The following is a 22,724-nucleotide window of genomic DNA, read 5'->3' as shown; positions in this document are numbered from 1 at the left end:
TCACCTGAAGATCTGCGCATCCTGTGTGTGCCCGGGTAGGCGGGGGCCTGAAGTGACCGCTAAGCCTAGCCGATTAGCCCCGGGGAAAATACAACCCGAGAATTCATCACTCAAGTAAATCGTCCTTACCAGCGGATCGAACGTTTAAACACTCTGAATTGAATGCACACATATTGGAATGCTTAATTGGTCTACTGAAATTTTAAATATTTATATACGTGAATTATGTATCCACCAACATGAAAGCACATAGATATATAATAAATCACTTCAACCTTAATTGGGGAACATTCACCTAAAACTGTAAATACACTGGCGAAATAAACAGTAGACGACATTACTGAAGCTGTTTTTGAAAGTTTTATCAAGACCTTCCACATTTTTTTTTCAGACCCAAATCTGAGATATGTTTAGAGACTTTAAATGGCCACGATGGATTCGAACGTGTTCTCAGAATAACATTTTTTCAAAACACAAACCTAAAGAAATGCGAAGGAGCCAACAGTGGGGTAAAGGTAAATTTATTATCTTGAATAGTTATCTGGACCTTTGAAGGAAAATAGATGTGGGGAAAGGTGTTTGGTGGTGGTGGGGGGGGGGGGGGGGGAGGGAGGCAAGGTTATCGTTAGAATTTTCAAAGTTAAACGTTTGTTGCTGGCACCATGGCCTGCTTATGACGTGGCAAAAAATCGAGGTCCCGTCATATCATAAAAGCTTTTTGATTCCCATTGTCCTGTAAATTGTAACGTGAAATTAGTTAAGGAGAGTGTGTTAGTGTGTGCGTGAACGCGTTTGAGAGATGGCCATGTAGGCGGAATACATTTGGGAGAATCATTATTGGCCGTAACGTAATCACAGCGGAGAAATGAGGGTTTCCATATGAGTTATCCAAAAAAAAAAAGTTCTCTTTTTTAATATTGGCATATTTCTTTCCATTTCTTTTTCGATATGTTAATGATAAGAAGAGGTTTGGCCTAGATGTAAACTAACCTCACCTTATTCTAAACGCTGCTGTTTAATTTAGGGCTGTAGATTGTCAGCTCATTGTAAAAAAAATCGTGGCCGTTTTAACTTGCATGGAATTATAAAAATCCACTACGTCTTTATCCCACTTAATTATCTCACAGTCATATTGTTTAACGTTTTTGGGTCAAACATCATGTTAAACTTAATGGAGTACAGAAATGAAACTTGTGAATTTGATGGCTTCTTCATGATACAGTTCGAAATTTTTTTGCAGAGAAATTTATTTGAGTTTATTTGAATATCAATTTTTGTAAATTTTAACCTATCTGGGAGAAATACCAACATGGAAAATCTACACGCTTTTTTTTTTTACAATAAAATACATTTTTTCTTATTTACACTAATCATAATTCAAATTTATTAAAATTTATTTTCTATTTTTTAGTTGGATTTTCTATAAAAGAGCGTTTTTTTAGTTTTTTAAAACCATCATTTATTTTATTTAACGTATTTGTAAGTAGCTATTCAAAATAAAACAAACTTAAGCGCTTGGTAAATGTAAAAAAAAAGAACTAACATTACAAAATCCTATCAACGTCTAATTAATATATTAGTCTAAATATATACACACACTCTGGCCTATCTAAGAGAAAAAGAAATAAAGCAAAGACATTACATTAATACCAGTCACACACAGATTCACGCAGTAGTTTAAAAACATCCATTAACTGGTGCATATTGGTTTATAAGTGGCGCTATTTGCAAAAAAAACATTGGCTAGAAAATGGCTCAACAAGCTAATGCTCAAACTCATCCATGCCCTAGGCGGACTTCAAACCCACGATTTGATTACTGTTTCACCGCTAGTTGGTGAAAAATATCTCTAAAATAAGAAACTACCTCAAAAGAAAAAAAAAATCAGCAGAAATGTTAACCCGAAGAAAAATTATGCGACCCCATACGAGCAAATTTAACAGAAAAGTGTGTGTGGTTGAAAAGGGGAGGAGGGGGAGGGGAATCTAACTTTCTTTGCGGGCACTTCAAATGTTGGAATAGTCATGATGACTGCCCTCTGAGCCAACATTTAGAGTCCCGCAATAAGATTTTTTTTTAAATGTAAAAATAAAAGGCAGTGGAAACGTTTGTGCGTTTATGATTGCTTTTCGTCTTTCAGTTTTTTTTTTTTTTTTTTTTTTTTTTTTTTTTTTTTTTTTTTTTTTACTTTCGTCTCCTCCTAGGTTGCGGTCAGCATGACGGGAGATAGTTCTTGTGAAGGTTGGCAGCCTTGCGGGGAGTTCGCTGCTGGCGGCTGTTGGTTATCCTGCAGATGATTTCGCTTTCCCCCCCTTATTACGCGCTCGGGCTTCTGATTAGTGCTCACGATGTCCGCGTCGCGGCGCTGCTAACCGTGAAGCTCGGCAAACCGTGAAGATGCTCCAGCCGTGAAGATGCTTCAGCCGTGGTTGGAGGGTTGGCGAAGAGGGGAGAGGGGACCGTTGAGAATCGGCATTTCACACCCGGTACATCCTAATTTGTCGCCGACGAGGAAGACTCCGAGATGGGAAGGGGGGGGGGAGGTTACTTGCACCTGGGCCTGCTTTTTGACGTGGCAACGTATAATAAATCGATGAACGCCGGCTGCACGCACGAAAAAGTGTCCCGTTACGCTCATTGTACGCTTGCGCCGCATCTATCTCTCTTCCACTCGATTGGAACAACCATCGATTTGACTTTTTCGAGGCACATTAAACTTGAAACACTCCCATTCGTTTCCTACTTTTCCTATCATCGTCCTATCCTTGACAGAATAACACAGATTGGAAGAAGTTAAATAACAAACATGTATAAAAGTTATAGTTAAAATAATCTCTTCGTTAAAGTAATAAATACATTTGAATTAATGAGTGCAAAAAAAAAGTAAATTTATCAATTAAATTGTAGATTTCATTTCACTCCTTTGTATCCATACAAAATAGCTATAATTCAATAAAAATGATTCAATTTAATTCATAAAAGTATGCAATCATTTGATCAATGTTTTGTTATGACGTTGTCACGTTAAACTATCGTCCGTAAACCGACTTTACAGACAACCAATTTTTTTTAAACATCCCCTCACTAGATGCCACTTGGCGACGACGACATTTCCGACATTTCTGGTACCAGGCACGTCAGTTACACTTAAATCCTGGCACACGCAAAAAAAAAAAAAGTCAAAGAAGTTGTGGCGTAATGGTTAGGCCGTTCGATCAGGCGGAAGTCCTGCAGGCTGCCCAACGTTCTGGGAATTGGTCAGGAAAAGTCGGGGAGAGTTTATTTTAAATCCTGGAAAAGTCATGGGAATTTTTCCAGTGATACCAATTTTTGAGGGGCTAATGTGCTACAGTCTGCCATCACCCATGACGCATGCAAGGTTCTGGTTTTCTCTTTGAAATTTTGAAGGTTGTCTTGTTTTGTAAAAAAAAAAAAATGTACGGATCATTTAAGGGGACCCATACTTGCCCTAATGAATTAATTCATCTTGGTGCCATGACATCGGTATTCAAAATTATGTTATGCCACGCGTACCGGAATTCTAGTACATCTGGCAACACAGCCCCGCCGATTCTTTCGCCTGAAATTTTGTGTGGTTTAATTTAAGTAAATTGGGTTTTACCATAAATACTTCTAAATAAATAATAAATAGCTATACACATATTCAAGAAAACTAATAAAAATTAAATCTTCACGAATCATATCCTCACGCCTATCTTATGTTATAAATTATCTTCAGCAAATATATAATTTTTCTTATTATTCTTTGAAATCGTACTTCAATTTTCATTGACTTAACTCACGTTTTTGTATAAAAATAAAATGGCATAATTAACGATTTCACATACAGAAGGGGAAAAAAAGTCTCTGCACGTTTGGTTCGCATCGTCTAATTAAGATAAGAGTAATTTGTGACAAGTGTGGGAAATCATACATATGTGTAAACATAAGTTTGTATTATGTTATTAAAACCGATATCGCTGAGACACTCCTGTCAATAACTTCTTTTTTTTTATGCTAGGAGACGCTTGCTTTCTCTCATCGAATGTCTGAAGCGAGTTCCAAACAGCTTGTAATGGTGATGAAGGCGCGGGTTGTTCGCGGCAAGTTGGCAACGTTGTTTCTAAGGCGTGCCGCCGCAGTTCGCGCGCAAGCCTAGCAGACTTACCTTTGAGCCGCGGGAAGGCTTCTCCGCGTGTAAACAAGGTCCCGGCTGTTGTTTATCGGGCGACAAAGGCGGCGAACGCGCGACGTTGATCTTGGAAGGATTTTCGTTCGCGCCGCCGCCGCCACGCCAACCTGGCGCAGAGGCGACATCAAAGCGAAAAATCCACGTGCGTTCGTTGCGCCACCCGCGTGCGAGAAGCCCGGTGCACACGGTCCTCTCTTCCGCGAGCACGAAGGGTAGAGGACAGCACACACGGTACAACTTTATGAACTCGTTATTTCCGGCTGGATTTTAAATGTTGTACTAATCCTAAATCTTAGTTGTCAAATTTTATTTACGTATATTTTAAAATGGACTGACTCTTAATATGCACGTGGAAACAAATCTTAAATATTAAATTCTAACTGCTACGAAAAATTTTCTTCTTGTTTGCACAGGCCTGTACAAGAAAGATCGAGAAAAAATAAAACCAACCCCATATTACAATAAATGTTCTCTCGTCATTTCTGCTACTTGACAGCTTTTCCTGTGAATGTATCACGTTGGCTGTCTTGCATTGTTTCATCTCAAAATTTCCTTGACAGATATTTTACCAAATATTATCTTATAGCGGTAGAAGACCACGTAAGTTTTCGAAAATGACGTTCAGTAATAAATCTGCAGAGAGTTATCGGAATAAATTCACAGGAAAATCCTTGGAATATTCGTGATGAAAAGGGAATGAAATGGCCAACTAAGTGCGCATGCACAAGATGGGCCGGACGTGGATTTATACTATACTAAACTAAACACTTAAGGAAAGGCTGGGGGGAAAAAATTAACTGCCCTTAAACTACGTTGTTAAAATGTTTCACCTTGAATTTACGGAGATCGTTACTTGCAAATTATCCACGGATCTGCTTAAATTTTCCGGCTATCATCGTCAAATTTCGGGTATTATGTTTACTTAACTTGGAACATGAATCCACAAAAAAAAAAAATCTTGATATAATAGCAAAACATAAAAAAAAACTGGTTAGGACTCCTACGAAACCACTCTTACTTCTACTTGTGTTCTTAAAAAAAACTCTGAAGTCGAAATACGACGTAGTTTTTTTTTATTACGAAGATCCAGCTATCTGAAATTACGAAGAACTTTTGGTTCATTTGAAGTAAATTATTCGTCGTAAACTCCGTAATCTACTAAAAATATCTTACGAGTGTTGGAATGAAGTGTTCTTTGTCCGGTACCCATCAATAAAATTTGGGCTGGCAACGAACATGTAAGGAAAAGTAACGAAAGTTATGACAAAAAAAAAGTCTGGGTTTTTGTGTTGGAAACAGAAAAGAAACAGCAGTATGTTGCGCATCGGACAGTAAAAACGGAATACTGCTTCGGGTCGCTGCGCATGCGTGCGCTTGACTCCCGTCTCGTCTCGGCGGCAAAGGGGACGGACTGACAAACCAGTGCAGCGTGCCCGCTTTTATTTTTTTTTGAAAAAAGGAAAAAAATCCAACCTGCCTTCAAATTTTAAATCATGCAAATAAGCTGGTAGGACCCAACCAGTCTGCCATGTTTGTTTAACAGCCTGCATAATTTCTGGCCCTCCCCTCCTCCCCCCCCCCCCCACTTTTTTCCTCTTCGTCTCTGCCTTCCTACCGAGCGCGCTGGGTGATTATGTTCACAATTTACATTCGACTTCCTCCCCGGGCTGCCATCTTGTTTGTTTTATTGCCTCGCGCTCCGGAGGAGTACGATCCCCGGGCAAAGTTTTGATTGCGGCAAACCCTGCCCGTCTCCCTCTACCACCCTTTCCTACCAGTGTACAACCTTCTTCACACTACTCGCAGGGGGTTGTGTAAACAAACCAGGTTTTCCCGGAGGGAGTATTAATGTCGTTCGATGTTTGTTTTTTTAACCGCGGGTTGGGAATTTTTTTTTTTCCTTTCCTGATTCACCGCGTTTGCGGTGCCTGGCCAAATAAATCGGCGCTCTATATATGTCCGCGCCGATTACGACTTGTAAACTTTTCGACCCCTTTCCCCCCTCCCCTCTTCATCCTCTCACCATCCCCCCACCACGACACTTGCCAGTAAACCAGAACATTTTAACACGCGACCGAGGATGTGCAAACGCGCAGGTTTTTTTTTTTTTTTTTTAACGACCGCTGGCTGGTTATCGTGTTTGTTTTGAGATAGTTCGGGTCGCAGCCGAAACGCGCGGGCAAATAGCCTTACCTTGGTTGGTGGGGGGGGGGGGTAGGGGATTTTCGCTCGCCGCCGCCGGCACTGGAGCTACTCTCTGGGCGGGGAGGGGGGTGGGGGAGAGGGTTGAGGTCGGCAGCCCTGCAAGAGAAGGTTTCCACCGCGAAAGGCGCCGAAAGCGGGTAAATATTTGCCCGCGTAATTACAAGTGAGCGGAGATTTGCGTCGGCGAGTTTCGGGGGCGTTACTTCTGTAACCTCCTCCCGGGACCGCGCGACCCCACCCGGCGCCGGCTTGTTTACTTTGCGTCGTGTTGCGTTCCTCGTCGGCTCTTGTAATGCCCCGGGAGTCTTTTATGGGCGCAAACAACCCCGGCGATCCTCGATCATCGTTCACGGAGGGGGTAGAGGGGTGTTTCGTTTGCGACTCGCTGCTTTGTTTGAAAGTTCCACAGCAGTTAATAATTGTGCACGATAGAAGACCACCTCTCACCACGTCCCAACGCCGTACACTTGTCACTTTTGACGTGACGACGTCTAATAAATCGATGAACGCCGGCTGCACGCAAAGTGTCCCGTTACGCACATTGTTCCGTTACGCTGTGTCCCGTTACACTCATTGTACGCTTGCGCCGCATCAATCTCTCTCCCATTCGATTGGCCTATGCGTCCGAGGAGAAGAAAGACAGCGGCAGCACACAACTTACATCTATACGTGAACTGTTTCGTCGACTGATTATATAGTGAAGTGGTTTTCATTGCTTATTACAACAACAATTTCGGCAATAAAGGTTAATTATTCTTGCATTTTTAAAATCTGATTACTAGTATAATTTCAAGTATTTATTCTTTTATTACTAAAATAAAAATGATTCAATTTTATTCATAAAAGTATGCAATCATTTCATCAATGTTTTGTTATGACGTTGTCACGTTAAACTATCGTCCGTAAACCGACTTTACACAACCAATTTTTTTTTGTAAACGGAACAGAAAAATTTTCATGTAATATTACATATATTTTTAATTTTGTGTATTTACGTGAAAACTACCACTAAAAAAAATGTGGTTGCAGTAATACTGGGTTCGGATTATTACGTGGGCATTTATGCTTTGCGTTGTCCCGTTTGCTGAAGTTATTTGTGAATCGTTCGCCAATTTTCGTAAGAAATAGTAGGCATTATCTTGAAAAACGTATTTCATGTATGCACAAATAAGCACAGCCATGTGTTGAACTAAATCACAGTATCTTTCTTGTAGTATAACGAACTATGTCTTGGCAACTGGTTTCCAAAGTAATATTTTTGTAAAAGATCAGAAATTTTTTTCTGTGTACGGGGTAAAGCTGCTTCTTAGCCTAGTCGTGCCGCCATGTTGCTTTTCCACTGACACACAGGCTCCACTCCACATGTCCCCCCCCCCCCCTTACACACACACACATTGGCAGGAGATTTAAACGTTATAATGAATAATCCCACAGTGAGGGAGAAAAAAAAATTATTTTCCCCCCTTAAATTCTCTGTCTGACCAACTATGTGGTTTTAATGCATTTTTATTCTACATATATTATTTCCTTATCTAGACATTACATTTTTCATTTCCGTTCTTTTACTCTCAAATTGGCAACGCGTGATGTTTTACCCTGATTAAACTTCAGCATGCGTATGCCTGTCTACTACTTAATTAATGGTTTTTTGTTAGATTCTGTTGTGCTTAACTCTTGTTTTTGGGCACTAATCTAGCGATTATTTTTATTCTAGCTTATTACCTACTTTATAATATATTAAACTCTATCTATCAAATGTTAAATTGTTTATATTGAATATCCAATGCAATGTTGGGTAATTCACAACTGTGGATAAGTAGGGGCATCGATTTTATGCGAAAAGATATACAGTTCAGTTCCATTTCAGGCACACGTCTACTGTCAGCACACCAATCACAGCCATCCAGTTACGGAAGCAAACATGTCCTGACTGGCCCGGTCAAATAGGGCAATGGCTTATCTTGTAGACGGCCTCCAATCACAAGGGAACAATCGCTAGCGCGAGCATACCTTAATGCATTATTATGTAAATAAAATTTTATTTATTAACTGCTGTTTGCTATATCAAGTAAATTACAACACTTAAAATGTCTGCCCACAAATGAATCGCTCTTTCATTTAGTCCACATTTTACTATCCCCACTGGAGCTCGACTCTGCTCTCTCACCAGCCTCCGCGACGAAGCTTGTCGCTTGTGGAACCAGTGGCGGATCCAGATGTTCACCTCGGAGGGGGCACTCTAGGATTTCAGAATAGCCGGAGAAAAAAATGTCTTAAAATTACTAATTTGTATTTAATCTACTCACACTACACATAACATCCAACCAGATTTTATGATTCTACAAGAAATTCATTAATTATATTAAAATATTTTATTGGTTTCAGAAACAATAAATTTTGTCGGTAATATTAATGTAGCAGACAACTGGTTTTTCGGGGCGGGGGGGGGGTCACTTGCCCCTGGTGCCCCCCCCCCCCTCTTGGATCCGCCACTGCTTGTGGTCCGCGTTCGCTCGTCAAGGGGTCTCGCGCCCTCACCATTCCACTGTCCCGGAGGCTGGCGTCGCCGCCTGTACACCCCTCAGCGCCCTTCTGGAATGTTCTCGCCACCCTTACAAAGTGTCGCGTCATCAGGGTCGAGCCTTGACACCCGAAGCTCCCAGAACACTGGCGTCCCAGCCACGCCACTCCGCGCGGCGGCCTCCGGGACTGGTCAGTTGGTCAGGAGGGTCCGCGATTGTCACTCACTGCCTTCATTTTGTCTCAGATCACCGGCTCGCCGCCTACAACACAAACTGAACCGTCATTCATGGGATCATCTTTCCCATTTGCAACTAACTGACCCTCACTATGCACAGCCTGGGCCTGTTGACGTGCTAATCGGGGCAGATCTGTTTCCCTGTGTGCTGAGTGGGCGCACACCAAGTCTATGTACCCAGGTCCCTGTAGCGATTGATACTGTCTTTGGAAGATTCCTCCAGAGGGACTGAGAGTTCAGTGACAAAGCGCCGGGGAAGGGGGGGGGGGAGAGGGTTGGCGACGAAGAAGTATCTAATATCGCTCTAATGTACCGCACCCCATCTGGGGGGGGGGGGGCAGAAGGCCCACTGCCACGTGGCCCCGCCTCCAGCATGCTCTTATCTACCCATATTTGCGAGCCTAATGGATGGTTTCATTCCTGCGAAACCTGGCCGTATGTTTGAGTGGGTCGTCGTGTTTCCCCACCACACCTACCCACTCGCACCCTCGGTGTGCAGGGCTTCATAAAGATAAACCACGGTATTTGAAAAAACTGCTCGATATATCCAAGTGGGGGTCTGAACCAAATGAACGCCAACTATAGTGACAATAAAAGTGAAAGTGTAAATATAGATAAATGATGTATATATAAAAATTCAGTGTAAAAACCATGTCCTTTCAAACATCATCTAAATACCACAAACATTTAGCCAAAGGCTCCAGACATATAATGAAGGTTTTTAAACTTTTTCCTTCAAAGACAATCAATTGAAACTTCTGTTCATCTGTATATAACATGTAAAACCAGTGTTCACCTTTTAAATTGTATATAATTTTTGGCAAAAGAGCACAGAGTGCTGGCATGTCAAGTGTATCATGTAAAAGTGCTAATGTATGAAAAAGACATAATAAAAAGCTTGTTGAATTCGAATTTGTATGTTTACGGAAAGCATTTAGGAATACGCCGAGGGCGAATGAGTTTGTTTCTGTTTCCGTACTTCGTTTTTAAACTGTAGTTTTGGAAGAGTGAAAATGGCTGAAACGTGTTTTTTTCGGAATAATTATTAGGGCGTGAAAATTCTGGTAGAGATATTTGAAAACATTCAAGGGACTTGCATTACTCCTATGTATCTTAAATTTTCTCCGTTGCATAATGTTACTGCCACAGCCTTGCGCTCAGTGGCGGTACAGTTCCAGAAGCACCAGCGAGCGTCGAAGGGGAAAGCAGAGCAACTGTGTAAATGCTTGCAGCGTACCTCGTGGACCAAAAATAATTGGCGAGATTTCAAGGTCACTTCCGTAAACGAAACAATCCTATCTGTTAGGTTGCCTGCCGCCCCGGCCAGGCCCTCGGTCAGGGTGTCCACAAAGGAAAAAAAATATTTCGTACCAACTTAGGCGAGAAAAAAGTACTATATTTGAAGAAAAAAAAAGTACTAAATTATAATTTGTTATGGTTTTTTTTAACAATTTAGGAAGTTATTATAACATTGCAATGCTCGAACGTAAATATCACACACCACACACACATACATTCCATAGTTTTTAAAAATAATTACGCTTAATAATAAAACATATTGGAGTTACTATAGTATTATTATATTAAAGAAAAATTGGTTGTCTGTAAAGTCGGTTTACGGACGATAGTTTAACGTGACAACGTCATAACAAAACATTGATGAAATGATTGCATACTTTTATGAATAAAATTGAATCATTTTTATTTAACTATCACTATTTTGTATGGATACAAAGAAGAAGTGAAATGAAATCTACAATTTAATAATTGATAAATTTACTTTCATTTGCACTCATTAATTCAAATATGTTTATTACTTTAACGAACAGATTATTTTGACTATAACTTTTATACATGTTTGCCATTTAACTTCTTCCAATATGTGTTATTCTGTTAAGGATAGGACGATGATAGAAAAAGGAAGGAAACGAATGGGAGTGCTTCAAGTTTAATGTGCCTCGGAAAAAAAGTCAAATCGATGGTTGTTCCAATCGAGTGGAAGAGAGATAGATGCGGCGCAAGCGTACAATGAGCGTAACGGGACACAGCGTAACGGGACAATGTGCGTAACGGGACACTTTTTTTCTTGCGTGCAGCCGACGTTCATCGATTTATCAGACGTTGTCACTTCAAAAAAGTACTAGATCTGAGCGTAAATGTACTAGACCGCAAAAAAAAGTTATAAAAGAACTAGATCTAGGAGGAAAGTACTAACTGTGGACACCCTTGCCCCTCGCTGTGTCGACGAGGAAGACCCCGTGCCGATGGGAAGTTGCTGCCAGGGAATGTGTGTTTCGGGGAGTGCGTGATTTTTCTGGCGGAGGGCAAGTTTTTTTTTTATCTTATCGACAGCTTATCGGGCGGGATGGTGATGGTGAGGGGTGTGTGCGGTGTTTAGAAGGGGGGGGGGGGGTGGCTGACAGCACCCCGTCGTCCACCAGTCGCGAGGCCGATAGACACACACTCGCCGCTTGACGGATGAACAGGACGCGACACGGAAGCCAGCAAATGGTCCCCTGATTGGGGGGGGGGGGGGGGTTTGTAGGGCACGACACTGGTGACAGTATGTGGGACCATGGAAAGGATGGGGGGGGGGGGGGGAAGTGAGAGGGAAGCAGGAAGTGGCCCGATAGGGAGCACACCGGAAGCGCGTCGCTTTGTCATGGAACAGATGGTTTAGGGTGGGAAGGGGGGGGAAAGTCGACGTACCCATCCTCTTTCGCTTGTAGCTGCGCTGTGTCGATAATTTCCAGAGCCGGCCTGACTTCTTCCTGACCGAAATGTCCTTTTTTTTTTCTCTCTCTCTCCATGGGTTGGAGAGGGGGAGGTGAATTTGAGGTACATACACACACATGAATTTGCACCTCCCAACGTAGATTCTAAAATCAAAATGCATGTCAATTCTGGTCTATAACTAAATACTCTGTTGTTTTTTTTTTTTTTGCGGTAAATTCGATTGTCTGTTTCGCTTCTACAGTATTTTGTATTATGAGGTTTTTTTTTCCGGTCTTGACTCGACCAATGATAATCCAGTTACTGTGCCTCTGAATGTCCATGACGATAACAGTAAAAAAAGAAAAGCTACAAGGTTGTGAGATGTACCTTGACATAAAATGTTTTAATTTTGCATTACGACGTCCATTAGCGCAAATAACCAAGAACAGAAACATGAACACCCAAACAGAAATTTGCTCTTCGCATACTTTCTAACTCACGTAATACGAAAGGAATTTTTCAAGGTAATGAGTAACTGAAAAAAAAAGAAGCAAATAGGAAAAAAATTCGTGCCACCACAGTTGTAGCCATTAATATTTTTTAAGTTAAATGTTAATTAGTCAAACCAGTGACCTTAAAAATGTTAGCCACAAATTCTACCACTCGTCCAAATACGTGTTGAAGAGTCTGAATGAAGTATGGGCAATTTACGGTGATTTGCCGTGTTAATCAGGGACTTCCAAAATTAGTGTTATTTTTTTCGGAGACAGTCTATATCGCAAATGATTGTTCACCTGAATTACCATTTTCATTGGCTCACGGTTTTCGGAGTGAAAAACGCGCCACCCGGAGAGAACGTGATATTATGCAGGTCTCGAGTTCTTAAGTAAATGTATCTTGTAAAGGACGTACAAGACTTCAATAAAATAACATTTATCGGCCTTTCTGAAATCAAATCAGTTCGGTAGGTCTGATAACTTTGCGATAAATATATATTTTTTTTAACTATACAAATATGGTCTACACTTCACAATATAAAAGTCTTCATTCATTGATAAACATCACGATTTAATGCCACACTCACTACACCAGCTAAAAAAAAAACGCAATAATACTCGATGTTGGTATATCCACAGAAATGTCCGTAGTTCTGGCAACACTTGAGTACCGCGTGTGGTACGCGTACCACCAGTTGAAACGCTTTAGCTTCATGGGTACCAACTTCATAAAGTGTTGGAACGGGGATATTTGTTTTCTCTGGCCAAGCGCACTGGAAGAGAAAGAGAGACAGAGACAGTGAGAGGGGAAGAAGGAAAGAAAAAAACAAGGAAAAATAGAGGAACCGGTGGAAGCGGGCTTCTTGCAGCGACTGCTGCCTGTCAGTCACAAGTCAACGAGGTTAAATGAGATAGTCATTTAGCTGGCGTTAACAAACGACGCCAGCTTTGGATTCGGACAAAATTAAACACGGCGGCGCCTCCGGGCATGCTGGCATCACTGTAAGAGCAGTGTTTCCGTACGTGTACTCGTGCACCGAGTGGAAGAAGTAGGAGTTCCGTAACTAAATCAAGAGCTTCGATGCAATTATACCTATCGTCATTTTGCTTGTTTTTGCTTGTCTTGTTTCAACCGCATCTTGAAGCACAAGTTTTAACGTCATAAGGCAGAAACGCTTAACTTTTTAGATACGTTATACAATGACACGGAAGCGGAGACGGTTAAAGTTCTGCGTATTTGTGGTTGAAATATAGTAGATGTTTTATAATGGATATGATTGTCAAATTCTTAAGTATCGATTTTTCCCAATTACAGCCATAAAAATAAACGGATAGTCAACTTCGACGATAGTTCGCGTCATAATAATTCAGGCTTTTTATCGAGCTGGTTACCATTTCTGTGTTAGTTTTTTTTTTTTTTTTTCGTTTTAGTGCATGAAACAATTTGTAGTACATTTTTTTAACAGAAACATACCTACATCACCGTTTAGTTTGATGAAGAATTGATTTATTTCTGCATTTACTTGTGCAATATCTATGGATTTGATTTTTTCTTATAATCACACTCTACCACCTACTTTAACATTAATTTTGCGAAGGCTTAAACCAAAGTAAACATAGGATCTGGTTTAAGTTTATGTCCTTTGTACCTTGGCCGCTGTGCTACGTAGTGATGCGTTACATAATCTGTGATCGAATCAATAAAACTGCATAGCGGGTCACTTAAAGTTTTCCAGTAGCACGCTAACGCCAAGTCATTAATTGTCTTTCATCAAATGTCGTAATATGACAATATGAGAAAGTCTGGCCATTTAGCTTTGGCGAAGCGCGAGACAATTAATTGTATTACTTTCTAGCTATTTTCCACTTCACGCCGCTAGATGCCACTGCTGTAATTATTCTCACGCACTTAAAACACATTGTTCAAAAACGTAGGTACACTCCACGTCACCAGATTCGCTGACATCAAATGTATCGCGTATTTTTTAAGAGTTCCCCATATTGTCCCTATTACAATATGTATGTTTACTGCCTTGGTTTTCTGCCAAAAACAATGTCTGTTTTTTCCTCTCCGTCACATCGGAGATGCTGGCGACCGAACAGGCAGCGCGTGCCATCTAGCTGTGGAGCGTGGAACTAAACTCCCCATCTCGTCCCAAGAGCTGCTTCCATAAAAAGAGCAGCAGACGCAACATCTAACAATGCTCTTCATTGTTCTGTCGCGTGCCAATTTTTTTTGTCCCCTTAGCACTTGGCCTACTGACAGCTCCCGGCCTGTCGAGATATTTCAAACAAACATTAAACAAACCGGTTCGTTGAAATAGGGATCCATTGTATTTTTATCCGGCTATCTCTCCCCCGTCAATCGTCTTCACGCCAGTCTGACGCCAAATACGAAGAGCTAATAATGTCACGTAAAATATCAGGCATCATAGAGCTCATGTGTCTCAGACTGGTTTCGAACCCTACAATTATAGGATAATGAAAATATCTCGTGACTATTATTAGTCAAAAGGTATTACTGAATACCGCCCCGAAATATTTTATTGTAGTATTTATTTCAAGTAGTTTTTACTGTATTAATAAAAGTAACTCAAAACAGAAAAGTAAAATATAATCACTTAAATTTTTTGCTAACGCATTTGCTCTATATTGGTGTATCTATGCCATGTTCATTGACTACTTTAACCCCATGCCTATATTTCAGGAGGATAATACATAATAGCATATGTACTGAGAAGTACTTAAAGCTCATTTTTTCTTTTGTTCTCAGAGTTACAAATAAATTTAATCCTGCTTGTAAGCGCCTGCAAGCGCTGATGTTATTGTGCAAATTAAAAGAAACTCGAAACATATTGCATACAGCACACAATGTTTCAGATGCGTTCAGAACTTTTAATACTAGGTAACTCAATGAAATGTTACAGACATGCATCAGAAGCCTTTGCTGCACGTGGAAAATTGCAACTGTACACAGGAATATTTTCTGTGTAGATAAACAAATTTTTTTTTATTAATAAAAACTAATTTTTTTTTGGTGAATTTAATTGGGTGGAAGAAAAAATAAACACAAAATAAATAAGTGTATAAGCATATAGTGCTATCGAATTATCGTTTAAGTAATTTATACATAAAAAAAGTTTCACTTGAGAGCAGCTTCCGTGAACATGTTTAAGTCATCAAACACTTCCCACGGCCCATGTCCCATTACCACTGTTATCATTAGTAACATATATAATGTATCGTATAATTTTCAATGTTTGTAAGCACAGGGACGTAGCCAGGCGGGGAGGCCTGTGGAGGTATGGACCCCTCCCTTCCAGGAAAAAAAAATAGTGAAGACAGAACAAGAACTTAATAGCAACTTAACTACGTAAGGTCAATGAGATATTAATTTTGAAAGATTATTGTTATTCTTAGTGGGCTGCAATGACGTGACTGCTTTCCCATCCAGCCCAACATGCCTCATAAACACAAGCAGCAGGAATTGTGTTTCCAAATATGTGTTTTTGCGTATTAGTTACTTGAAATGAGTGCTTCGTGTATTATATAACATTAATAAATACGATTTTTTAAACTAAATCATCGAACAATCGACTTAAGAAAAAGTAGGTATTAAAACATTTAAATAAAAAAATACATAAAATATTCCATTTATTTTCTGAAGGAAATTCATTACTTAAATTTCTATGTGGAAACGTTGGCATTACCTTTGAAAGATTTGTGCAATGGGAGTGCATGACTTGATGTAAGCTTTTGGACATACGCCATTGCTATGCACATGTATGTCTGTAGAAGAAAACTACAAAAAAACACAAATGACATAAACGCTTAATTTGCGTAATTCGCGTTTTTGTCATTTGTGTTTTTTGTAGTTTTCTTCTACAGACTTACATACATGTGTATAGCAATGGCGTATGTCCAAAAGCTTACATCAAGTGGAAACGTTGGATTTCTAAAAGTGTACAGTTCGCACAGTAATAAAGAATATGGTCACGGTGTGGATGTTGTATGTTGTATGTTTGTCGTGCAGGGGCGTGCTCGGTGGGGCGCCAGAACTCCCGCTCGCTGCTGCTGCTGGTGCTGCTGCCGCAGTGCTGCTACCTGGCGGCGGGCTGCGCCGTGCTGGTGGCGGGGGCGGCGCGCCACCGCCCCTCGCCGCAGCGCCGCCCCCAGGACGCGGCGGCGGCCACCACGCGCCTCGGCGTGCTCGCGGCGCTCTACTCGCTGCCGGCCTCCTGCGTCGTCGCCAGCCTCGCCTACGAGCTGTGGCTGCGCGACTCGTGGCTGCGGGGCGACGGCCGGCCGCGCCTCTGGGTCTTCCTGCTGCGCCTCTTCATGTCCATGGTGGCCGGCGTGACGGCGCTCGTGTGGGTGTGGTCGCCCAAGACGCTGCGCGCGTGGCGGGTCGCGCTGCGCAGCTTCGGGCCGTACCGCCCGGCGCCCGTCAAGTGCCTGCCCATCCAGTACTACCCGCCGCAGCCGCTGCCGCTGCCGCGCGCGCGCAGGAAGAAGCGCCGCAGCAAGCACGGCAGCGAGACGACCGTGTGACGTCCTCCGCAGGTCCATCTAGTGCTCTGGCTGGATCACGCTGCGCTATGGCAAGCGTGTCATGATTATAACCAGTTAGCGGCCCATTTTGTACTCGTACATTGTCTTCAACTCGAGATAATCCAAAGACCACCGGGTGTTCACAGGTCCGTCTAGTGTTCTGGCAACAGTGTGCGATCTTGGGCCATCGTAGAGTCCTCTGTGTTTTTTAAATCGTGATTCTAACCAGTTTACGGGCCCATTTTGGACTCGCACGTTGTCTTCAACTCAAGGTAATCCAAAGACCACCGGGTGTTCACAGGTCCGTCTAGTGCTCTGGCCGAATGACAAAACTTGACACGCTGCTCTTGGCAAGCATGCCAGAAGCACCTCAAGAACATTGGCAGACGGACAACAATGTGCGTGCGATCTTGGGGTCATCGTCGAGTCTTCTATGTTTTTAAATCGTGATTCTAACCAGTTTACGGGCCCATTTTGGACTCGCACATTGTCTTCAACTCTAATCCAAAGATCACCAAGTGTTCACATGTTCGTCTAGTGCTCTGGCTGAATGACAAACTTGACACACGGCTCTTGGCAGGCATGCTGCGCTAGAAGCACCTCAAGAACACGGCAGACACAACAATATGCGATATCCTGATTATCTTCAGTTATCTATTTTTTTTCTTATCATGACCCTAACAAGTTTCGTGCCCGTTTTGGACTTGCAAATTGTCTTTGATTCAAGATAGTCCAAAGACCACCGGGTGTTCATGTGCTGGTCAAATGACAAACCTGACACACTGTCCTTGGCAAAGCATGCTGTGCAGGAAGCACCTCAAGGTCACAGAGAGACAACAGTATGCGATCTTTTGTTATCTTCAGGTTATCGATTTATTTTATTATGTTCCTGGCTCTTTTTTTGCCCATTTTGAACTTGCACTCGGCTGTTCACAGGTACATTGAGTGTTCTAGCTAACCAAACTAACACTGCTCCTGGCAAGCATTTACATGCTAGCGTAATAATGCTTGGATCAGCCCTACAATCAATTATAATTGCAGTGTTAAACAAAAGCCCATGATGAATCCTTCAGATCTTTCAGGTGAATCGTCACTCCGACTCTAGCACTGCTCTTGGAACACATACTGTCAAGTATGTGTGCATACTATAGTTGTACTAGTCAACAAATCATGAGCTGCCACTATTTAAATGATGCACAAAAGTCATCGTCTTCAACCAGGTCTATAGCAGCGGGCATATTGATCTGCTGTTGGTATATTCGTTGCTTGGAAGGGTCTGTAACGATTACATCGGCCCTGGGATCGTCTTAGAATCATAGTATTGCCCCTAGATGCAGGGCAAGAGAAAGTCCAGTGGTGTAGTTGCCATCTCGGCCAGTTTATATGTGGTTTTGCCACACATTACATTTATTTTCTATTTACACACCTGTTGAGAGACTGTATAATGTACCTTACATGGTGGTACTAAAGATTCACATTTTTGGTCAATGTGATATACTACTTCAGTGGAGTTTATGGAGAAACATGATGTTCATTATTACTGGTAAAATATTCTTACCATACCTAAAGTATTTTCTTCCTGTCTGACTTTTCACTAACTTAGCAACTTAACAACCATGGCCTTATATTTCCGCTTCTCTTAACAAGGTGAGAGGACTTGGTTGAGTAATAACATTTTAATGAAACAGCCAAAGGTTGTAAAAATGTTCGGGTATCAAAGAAGTAATTTTTTTTATTTATTCTGGGGCATATTTTATTTTCCGCATTGATTTTGTCCGTAGCTCAGTAAAAACTACTGTTTATAACCATTGCAAGTAAACTAATAAAACATTTTAAAATGTGTTCACTAAGCAATGAGTAAAACTTTAAAATTCTCCACTGATATAAACTTTCGTAATGTTTTGCAAAAAAAAAAAGTTAAGTATTAGATTTTACAGTTACCTTCTAGTTCTTTTGTACAATGTGAGGAATGCGGGCTACATTTGTCACACAGGATATGAAACAATCCTAATGAAAAGCTATTTTAAAACTTACATATCGCTTAAACATAAGCACAAAAACAAAATTAATATTTCAGTGACTTTTCTCATCAGGTACAATAAAATATAACCATGGTGCACTATAAATGAGTATATAATTTAATGTAGATACAACTATTATTGTGATTTTACACTCGACTGAAACATTTGTTTTAAAATTCAGTCTTATTTGAATAATATAATTAACTCTTTAAAGCTGTTTTGATATCATTTTTATTTGTATTTCATGTCTTATTTAATAGTGTTATTGTACATTTTATGTTATAAGTCTGTCATTTTTCTTGATAGTTAATATCAATATTGAGTTGTCACATTTCCAATCCACCCAGGATGAATCCCTCTGTAAATATTATAACACTGTAGCATGGCTGTTGACATTAACTTTGAGGTAAGGTCGCTATAAAATTTTAGTGAAAAGACCCCACAGAGTGATGCAGTAAACAAAAACCATGACAAGAAAATTACAGAATTTTATTCACTAACTTTTTAATGTGACCTTACTTCGAAATTGAAGGTCAGTAGTCATGCATTTGTTGTTAAATATTTTCGGAGCCTGTTCTCAAACACTTGTTGATAACCATGGAAAATTAATTCTCATCACAAGGAGACTTTGCAGTTGAGTGTAAAAGCACCTACCCTACATTCACATGACAGGATTTGTTTTTAGTAAGATGCAACAAAAAAAATTCTCAGAATTTTTTTAGTCTCTGTTTTTGCAATTTTCTTATTTAAAACCAGCATTTGTCACTTTAATTTTGCTCCCAGTTCTTTTAAAAGTTTATATTTTTGTTAAGTGTCCAACCATGACATGTATCTTCCATTTTTAATTTATTTGAGTCTATTAGTAGTTTGTTACTGCAGTCGTTTTAATTGTTTTGACGGGTGACTATGGTTTTAAAAATGTTTTGTAACTTTCATTGTACTTTCACACATTTTCAATTCTCATGCAACTTTGAAGTGTTTGCATTATACAATAGAGATGATCAAACTTGCAAGAGAACAAATCATTTATTTCATCAGGGCATTGTCTGTGATTCTTGTTTTATTCGGTGTATGCCGTCCAGTAATGATACAATTCTTACGTTATTTTTGAAGGAGTCAGTTCAAGGAAGATGTGAGTGTTGCAGTTGAACTTATAGCTATTTTTTATGTGATTAATTAGCTTGATTATCTTTTTTTAGTCATAAGATAAGGTATTATATGTTTTAATGTGAAGACATTCTCTTGCACTAATAAGTTTATTAATTAATTTTGCAATCGAGACTATACAGCACTGCTTGTGTAAATAACAAAATTACCTCAGTTAACGAAATGATTTTGTACAAACGAATAGAAGAAAAATATGAACAGCTTGATAAAATATGTAGTATTTTATAAAATCTATAGTGACTGGATAGATATTTATAGTGAGAAAGCAGTGCAAATTTAAAAGAAAATGAAATGTTTGTATTGTCAACAATAGATAAAAACATTTTTTTTTTTTTTGCTCGGGTAGTCAGTGTCCATTTTAAAATATTCTTTGAAATAAATTGTGTAAATTATTTTGAATGTCACCATTAGTCTGTATATAAATGTTGAGTGTCCATTACTTTTCACCCTTGCTCAAAGTGTACATTGTTTCATTCATTGTAGATTTTGCAATAAATGTAGTCATGTAGTTGTTATTTTTGTAAATAGTGCTAAGTCGCTAGTTTTATAATTAAATTTGTACATTATTAAAAAGAAGTTTCAATTACCATGTGATCCTAATAGAGAGTAAGGGTTCCAGTAGTCACAATAAATCTCAGTGACGGCACAGCATTCTTGCATGTTTTCTTTGACGTCAGGATGTAAACAGGCTTGGTGTTGCACTCCATGCTTTCTGTACTAATTAATCGCAGGAATCTCCGAACACACTACAAAATGGCGGTATATTCCAAGAATTTCGGGTAAGGTAGCGAAAAAGGACTGCCCAGTTGGGATACAACCGTAACCTACTGGCAGGCCGTATGAATGATAAGTGTAACTTTCAAAACCCCTAGTTGTTCTTTACGTTCTTTAAATTATTCATGCAGTGGAGAATTTTCATTTGATACAATTTTATTGGACATACGTTGCAGTTTTGCACGGTTTGTCATGGGAAAAAAATCAAGAACATAAATTAATAAAAAAAAATGAAGAAAAAAACACAAAGAACAATCCTAAATTAGCTATGTCCAACACAGTGGGGCTAACAATGACAAGACAGTTTCAACAGCAGTAAATGCAGGCAGACAACAAAGGGAAGCCTAAGATGTACATCAAGTTCTGTCCCTGCCCGAACACGCCCGAATATTCACCTTCGGCCAACCTCCGGTTTATAATATATATATATATATATATATATATATATATATATATATATAATCTGTTTTATTTTAATGTAGCTATACTAACCTAACAGTCCATAGTGTTTTAAAAGTGTTTTAATGTAGCTCACCTAACCGACCACTTTTAATATTTGAATTCATTTTTCCTGCGCAAAAATAAAACAAATCCCGAGGTTGGCCGAAGGTGAATATTCGGGCGTGTTCGGGCAGGGTCAAAACTTGATGGACATCTTAGGCTTCTCGACAACCAAACCTGGACAACGCAGCAAATATACGAGCACAAGAGATGAAGATAAACAGATATTTTGGTCAACACGGCGACTACACCGACGAACTGAGTAGGTTTCCTATGACAAAACAGTTGCGACGTTTCGGGTACTGGCATCTGTTCCCGTCATGATGCACAGACAGACTTTGTTGTTGACGTAAGGTTTTTTTGTAATACCAAAATTCTTATGTTTTTTTTTTTAAATATCTTCCAAAATAAAATTTTGTATCCGCCATTGAAGGGTCCGCCTCATTCCATCTCGAGTCCATTATATACGGGCAACTACTGTATGTCTCATGTAACTTGTCTTAAAGTAGTACCAGGGCACCCATTTCCAAACTCCCACTTTCAAAGCGTCATACGAACCATATAAAGTTGTTAAAAAAATATTCTGTTTACAGAACAATACTGGTAGAAGGATGTGTTGACCCCAGGGGCACCAACGCCTCCCTAAATCCTAATTAATCGTTCCCACTAACAAATTTGAAAGCAAACTGCGTGAAAAGTGGTTGTACATATATCATCCTTCCCCTCTCCTACTTACCGTGAAACAAAATTCTGGTACGCTCTTGGTAGACCCTTGTAACTAATTCCGAAAAATGTTAAATTTTGTGGCAAGTTAACCCTGCCGCAGAATGTAGGACTGTACATTGCAGGCTCTGGAAACAAAGTAGATCAGGCGACAAGGCAATCCAAAAACCTAGCTAATTTAAAAAAACGGGCTGAAAAAAAAATCTTTGGAACACCTACTTATACTTATTACCATGATCACATCGCTGTTTAATCTCCAGCATGTGTATGTCTATGCTTATTTTTTTTAGTTTTGTGGTTAAATTTTGTGGTGGTTTGCTTATATCTTTGAACATTTAACTAAAAGCTTAATTCTACTTTCTTTCTTATGACCTATGTTATTTTTTTTTAAAATTTCAATGTATTATGTAATAGCAGAAAATGTTAAGTGTTAGAAAAGACGTATCGCCTTAATTTTCACCGCCAATAAACACAATCCCACGTGAAATGTTTTCAAAGATGAGTAGGTACTGCATAACTATGGACGGACTGACTTTTTAACAGAAAATTATTCCGGTTGTTACTCACGGCGTGTGTAATTATGAATATTAAATAATTTTTTTTGTACACACGCTCGTGTT

At 40.0% G+C, this 22,724-nt stretch overlaps 1 protein-coding gene across 1 annotated transcript in view; it reads left to right on the top strand.

Moving 5' to 3' along the window:
* The window catches only part of LOC134542853 (frizzled-4-like), an 88,344-nt gene extending 67,574 nt beyond the window's left edge, over positions 1-20,770 (top strand). The window contains exon 3 of the mRNA XM_063387423.1: positions 16,401-20,770. Within this exon, the coding sequence (XP_063243493.1) occupies positions 16,401-16,918 (518 nt within the window). The 3' untranslated portion in view covers positions 16,919-20,770. The remainder of the gene's footprint in view (positions 1-16,400) is intronic.
* Positions 20,771-22,724: the final 1,954 nt, after the last annotated feature.

Source organism: Bacillus rossius (assembly GCF_032445375.1).
Source record: "Bacillus rossius redtenbacheri isolate Brsri chromosome 9 unlocalized genomic scaffold, Brsri_v3 Brsri_v3_scf9_2, whole genome shotgun sequence".
Lineage (NCBI taxonomy): Eukaryota > Metazoa > Arthropoda > Insecta > Phasmatodea > Bacillidae > Bacillus > Bacillus rossius.
The sequence above is the reverse complement of the archived record's forward strand: the minus strand, read 5'-3'. Positions and strand labels throughout refer to the sequence as shown.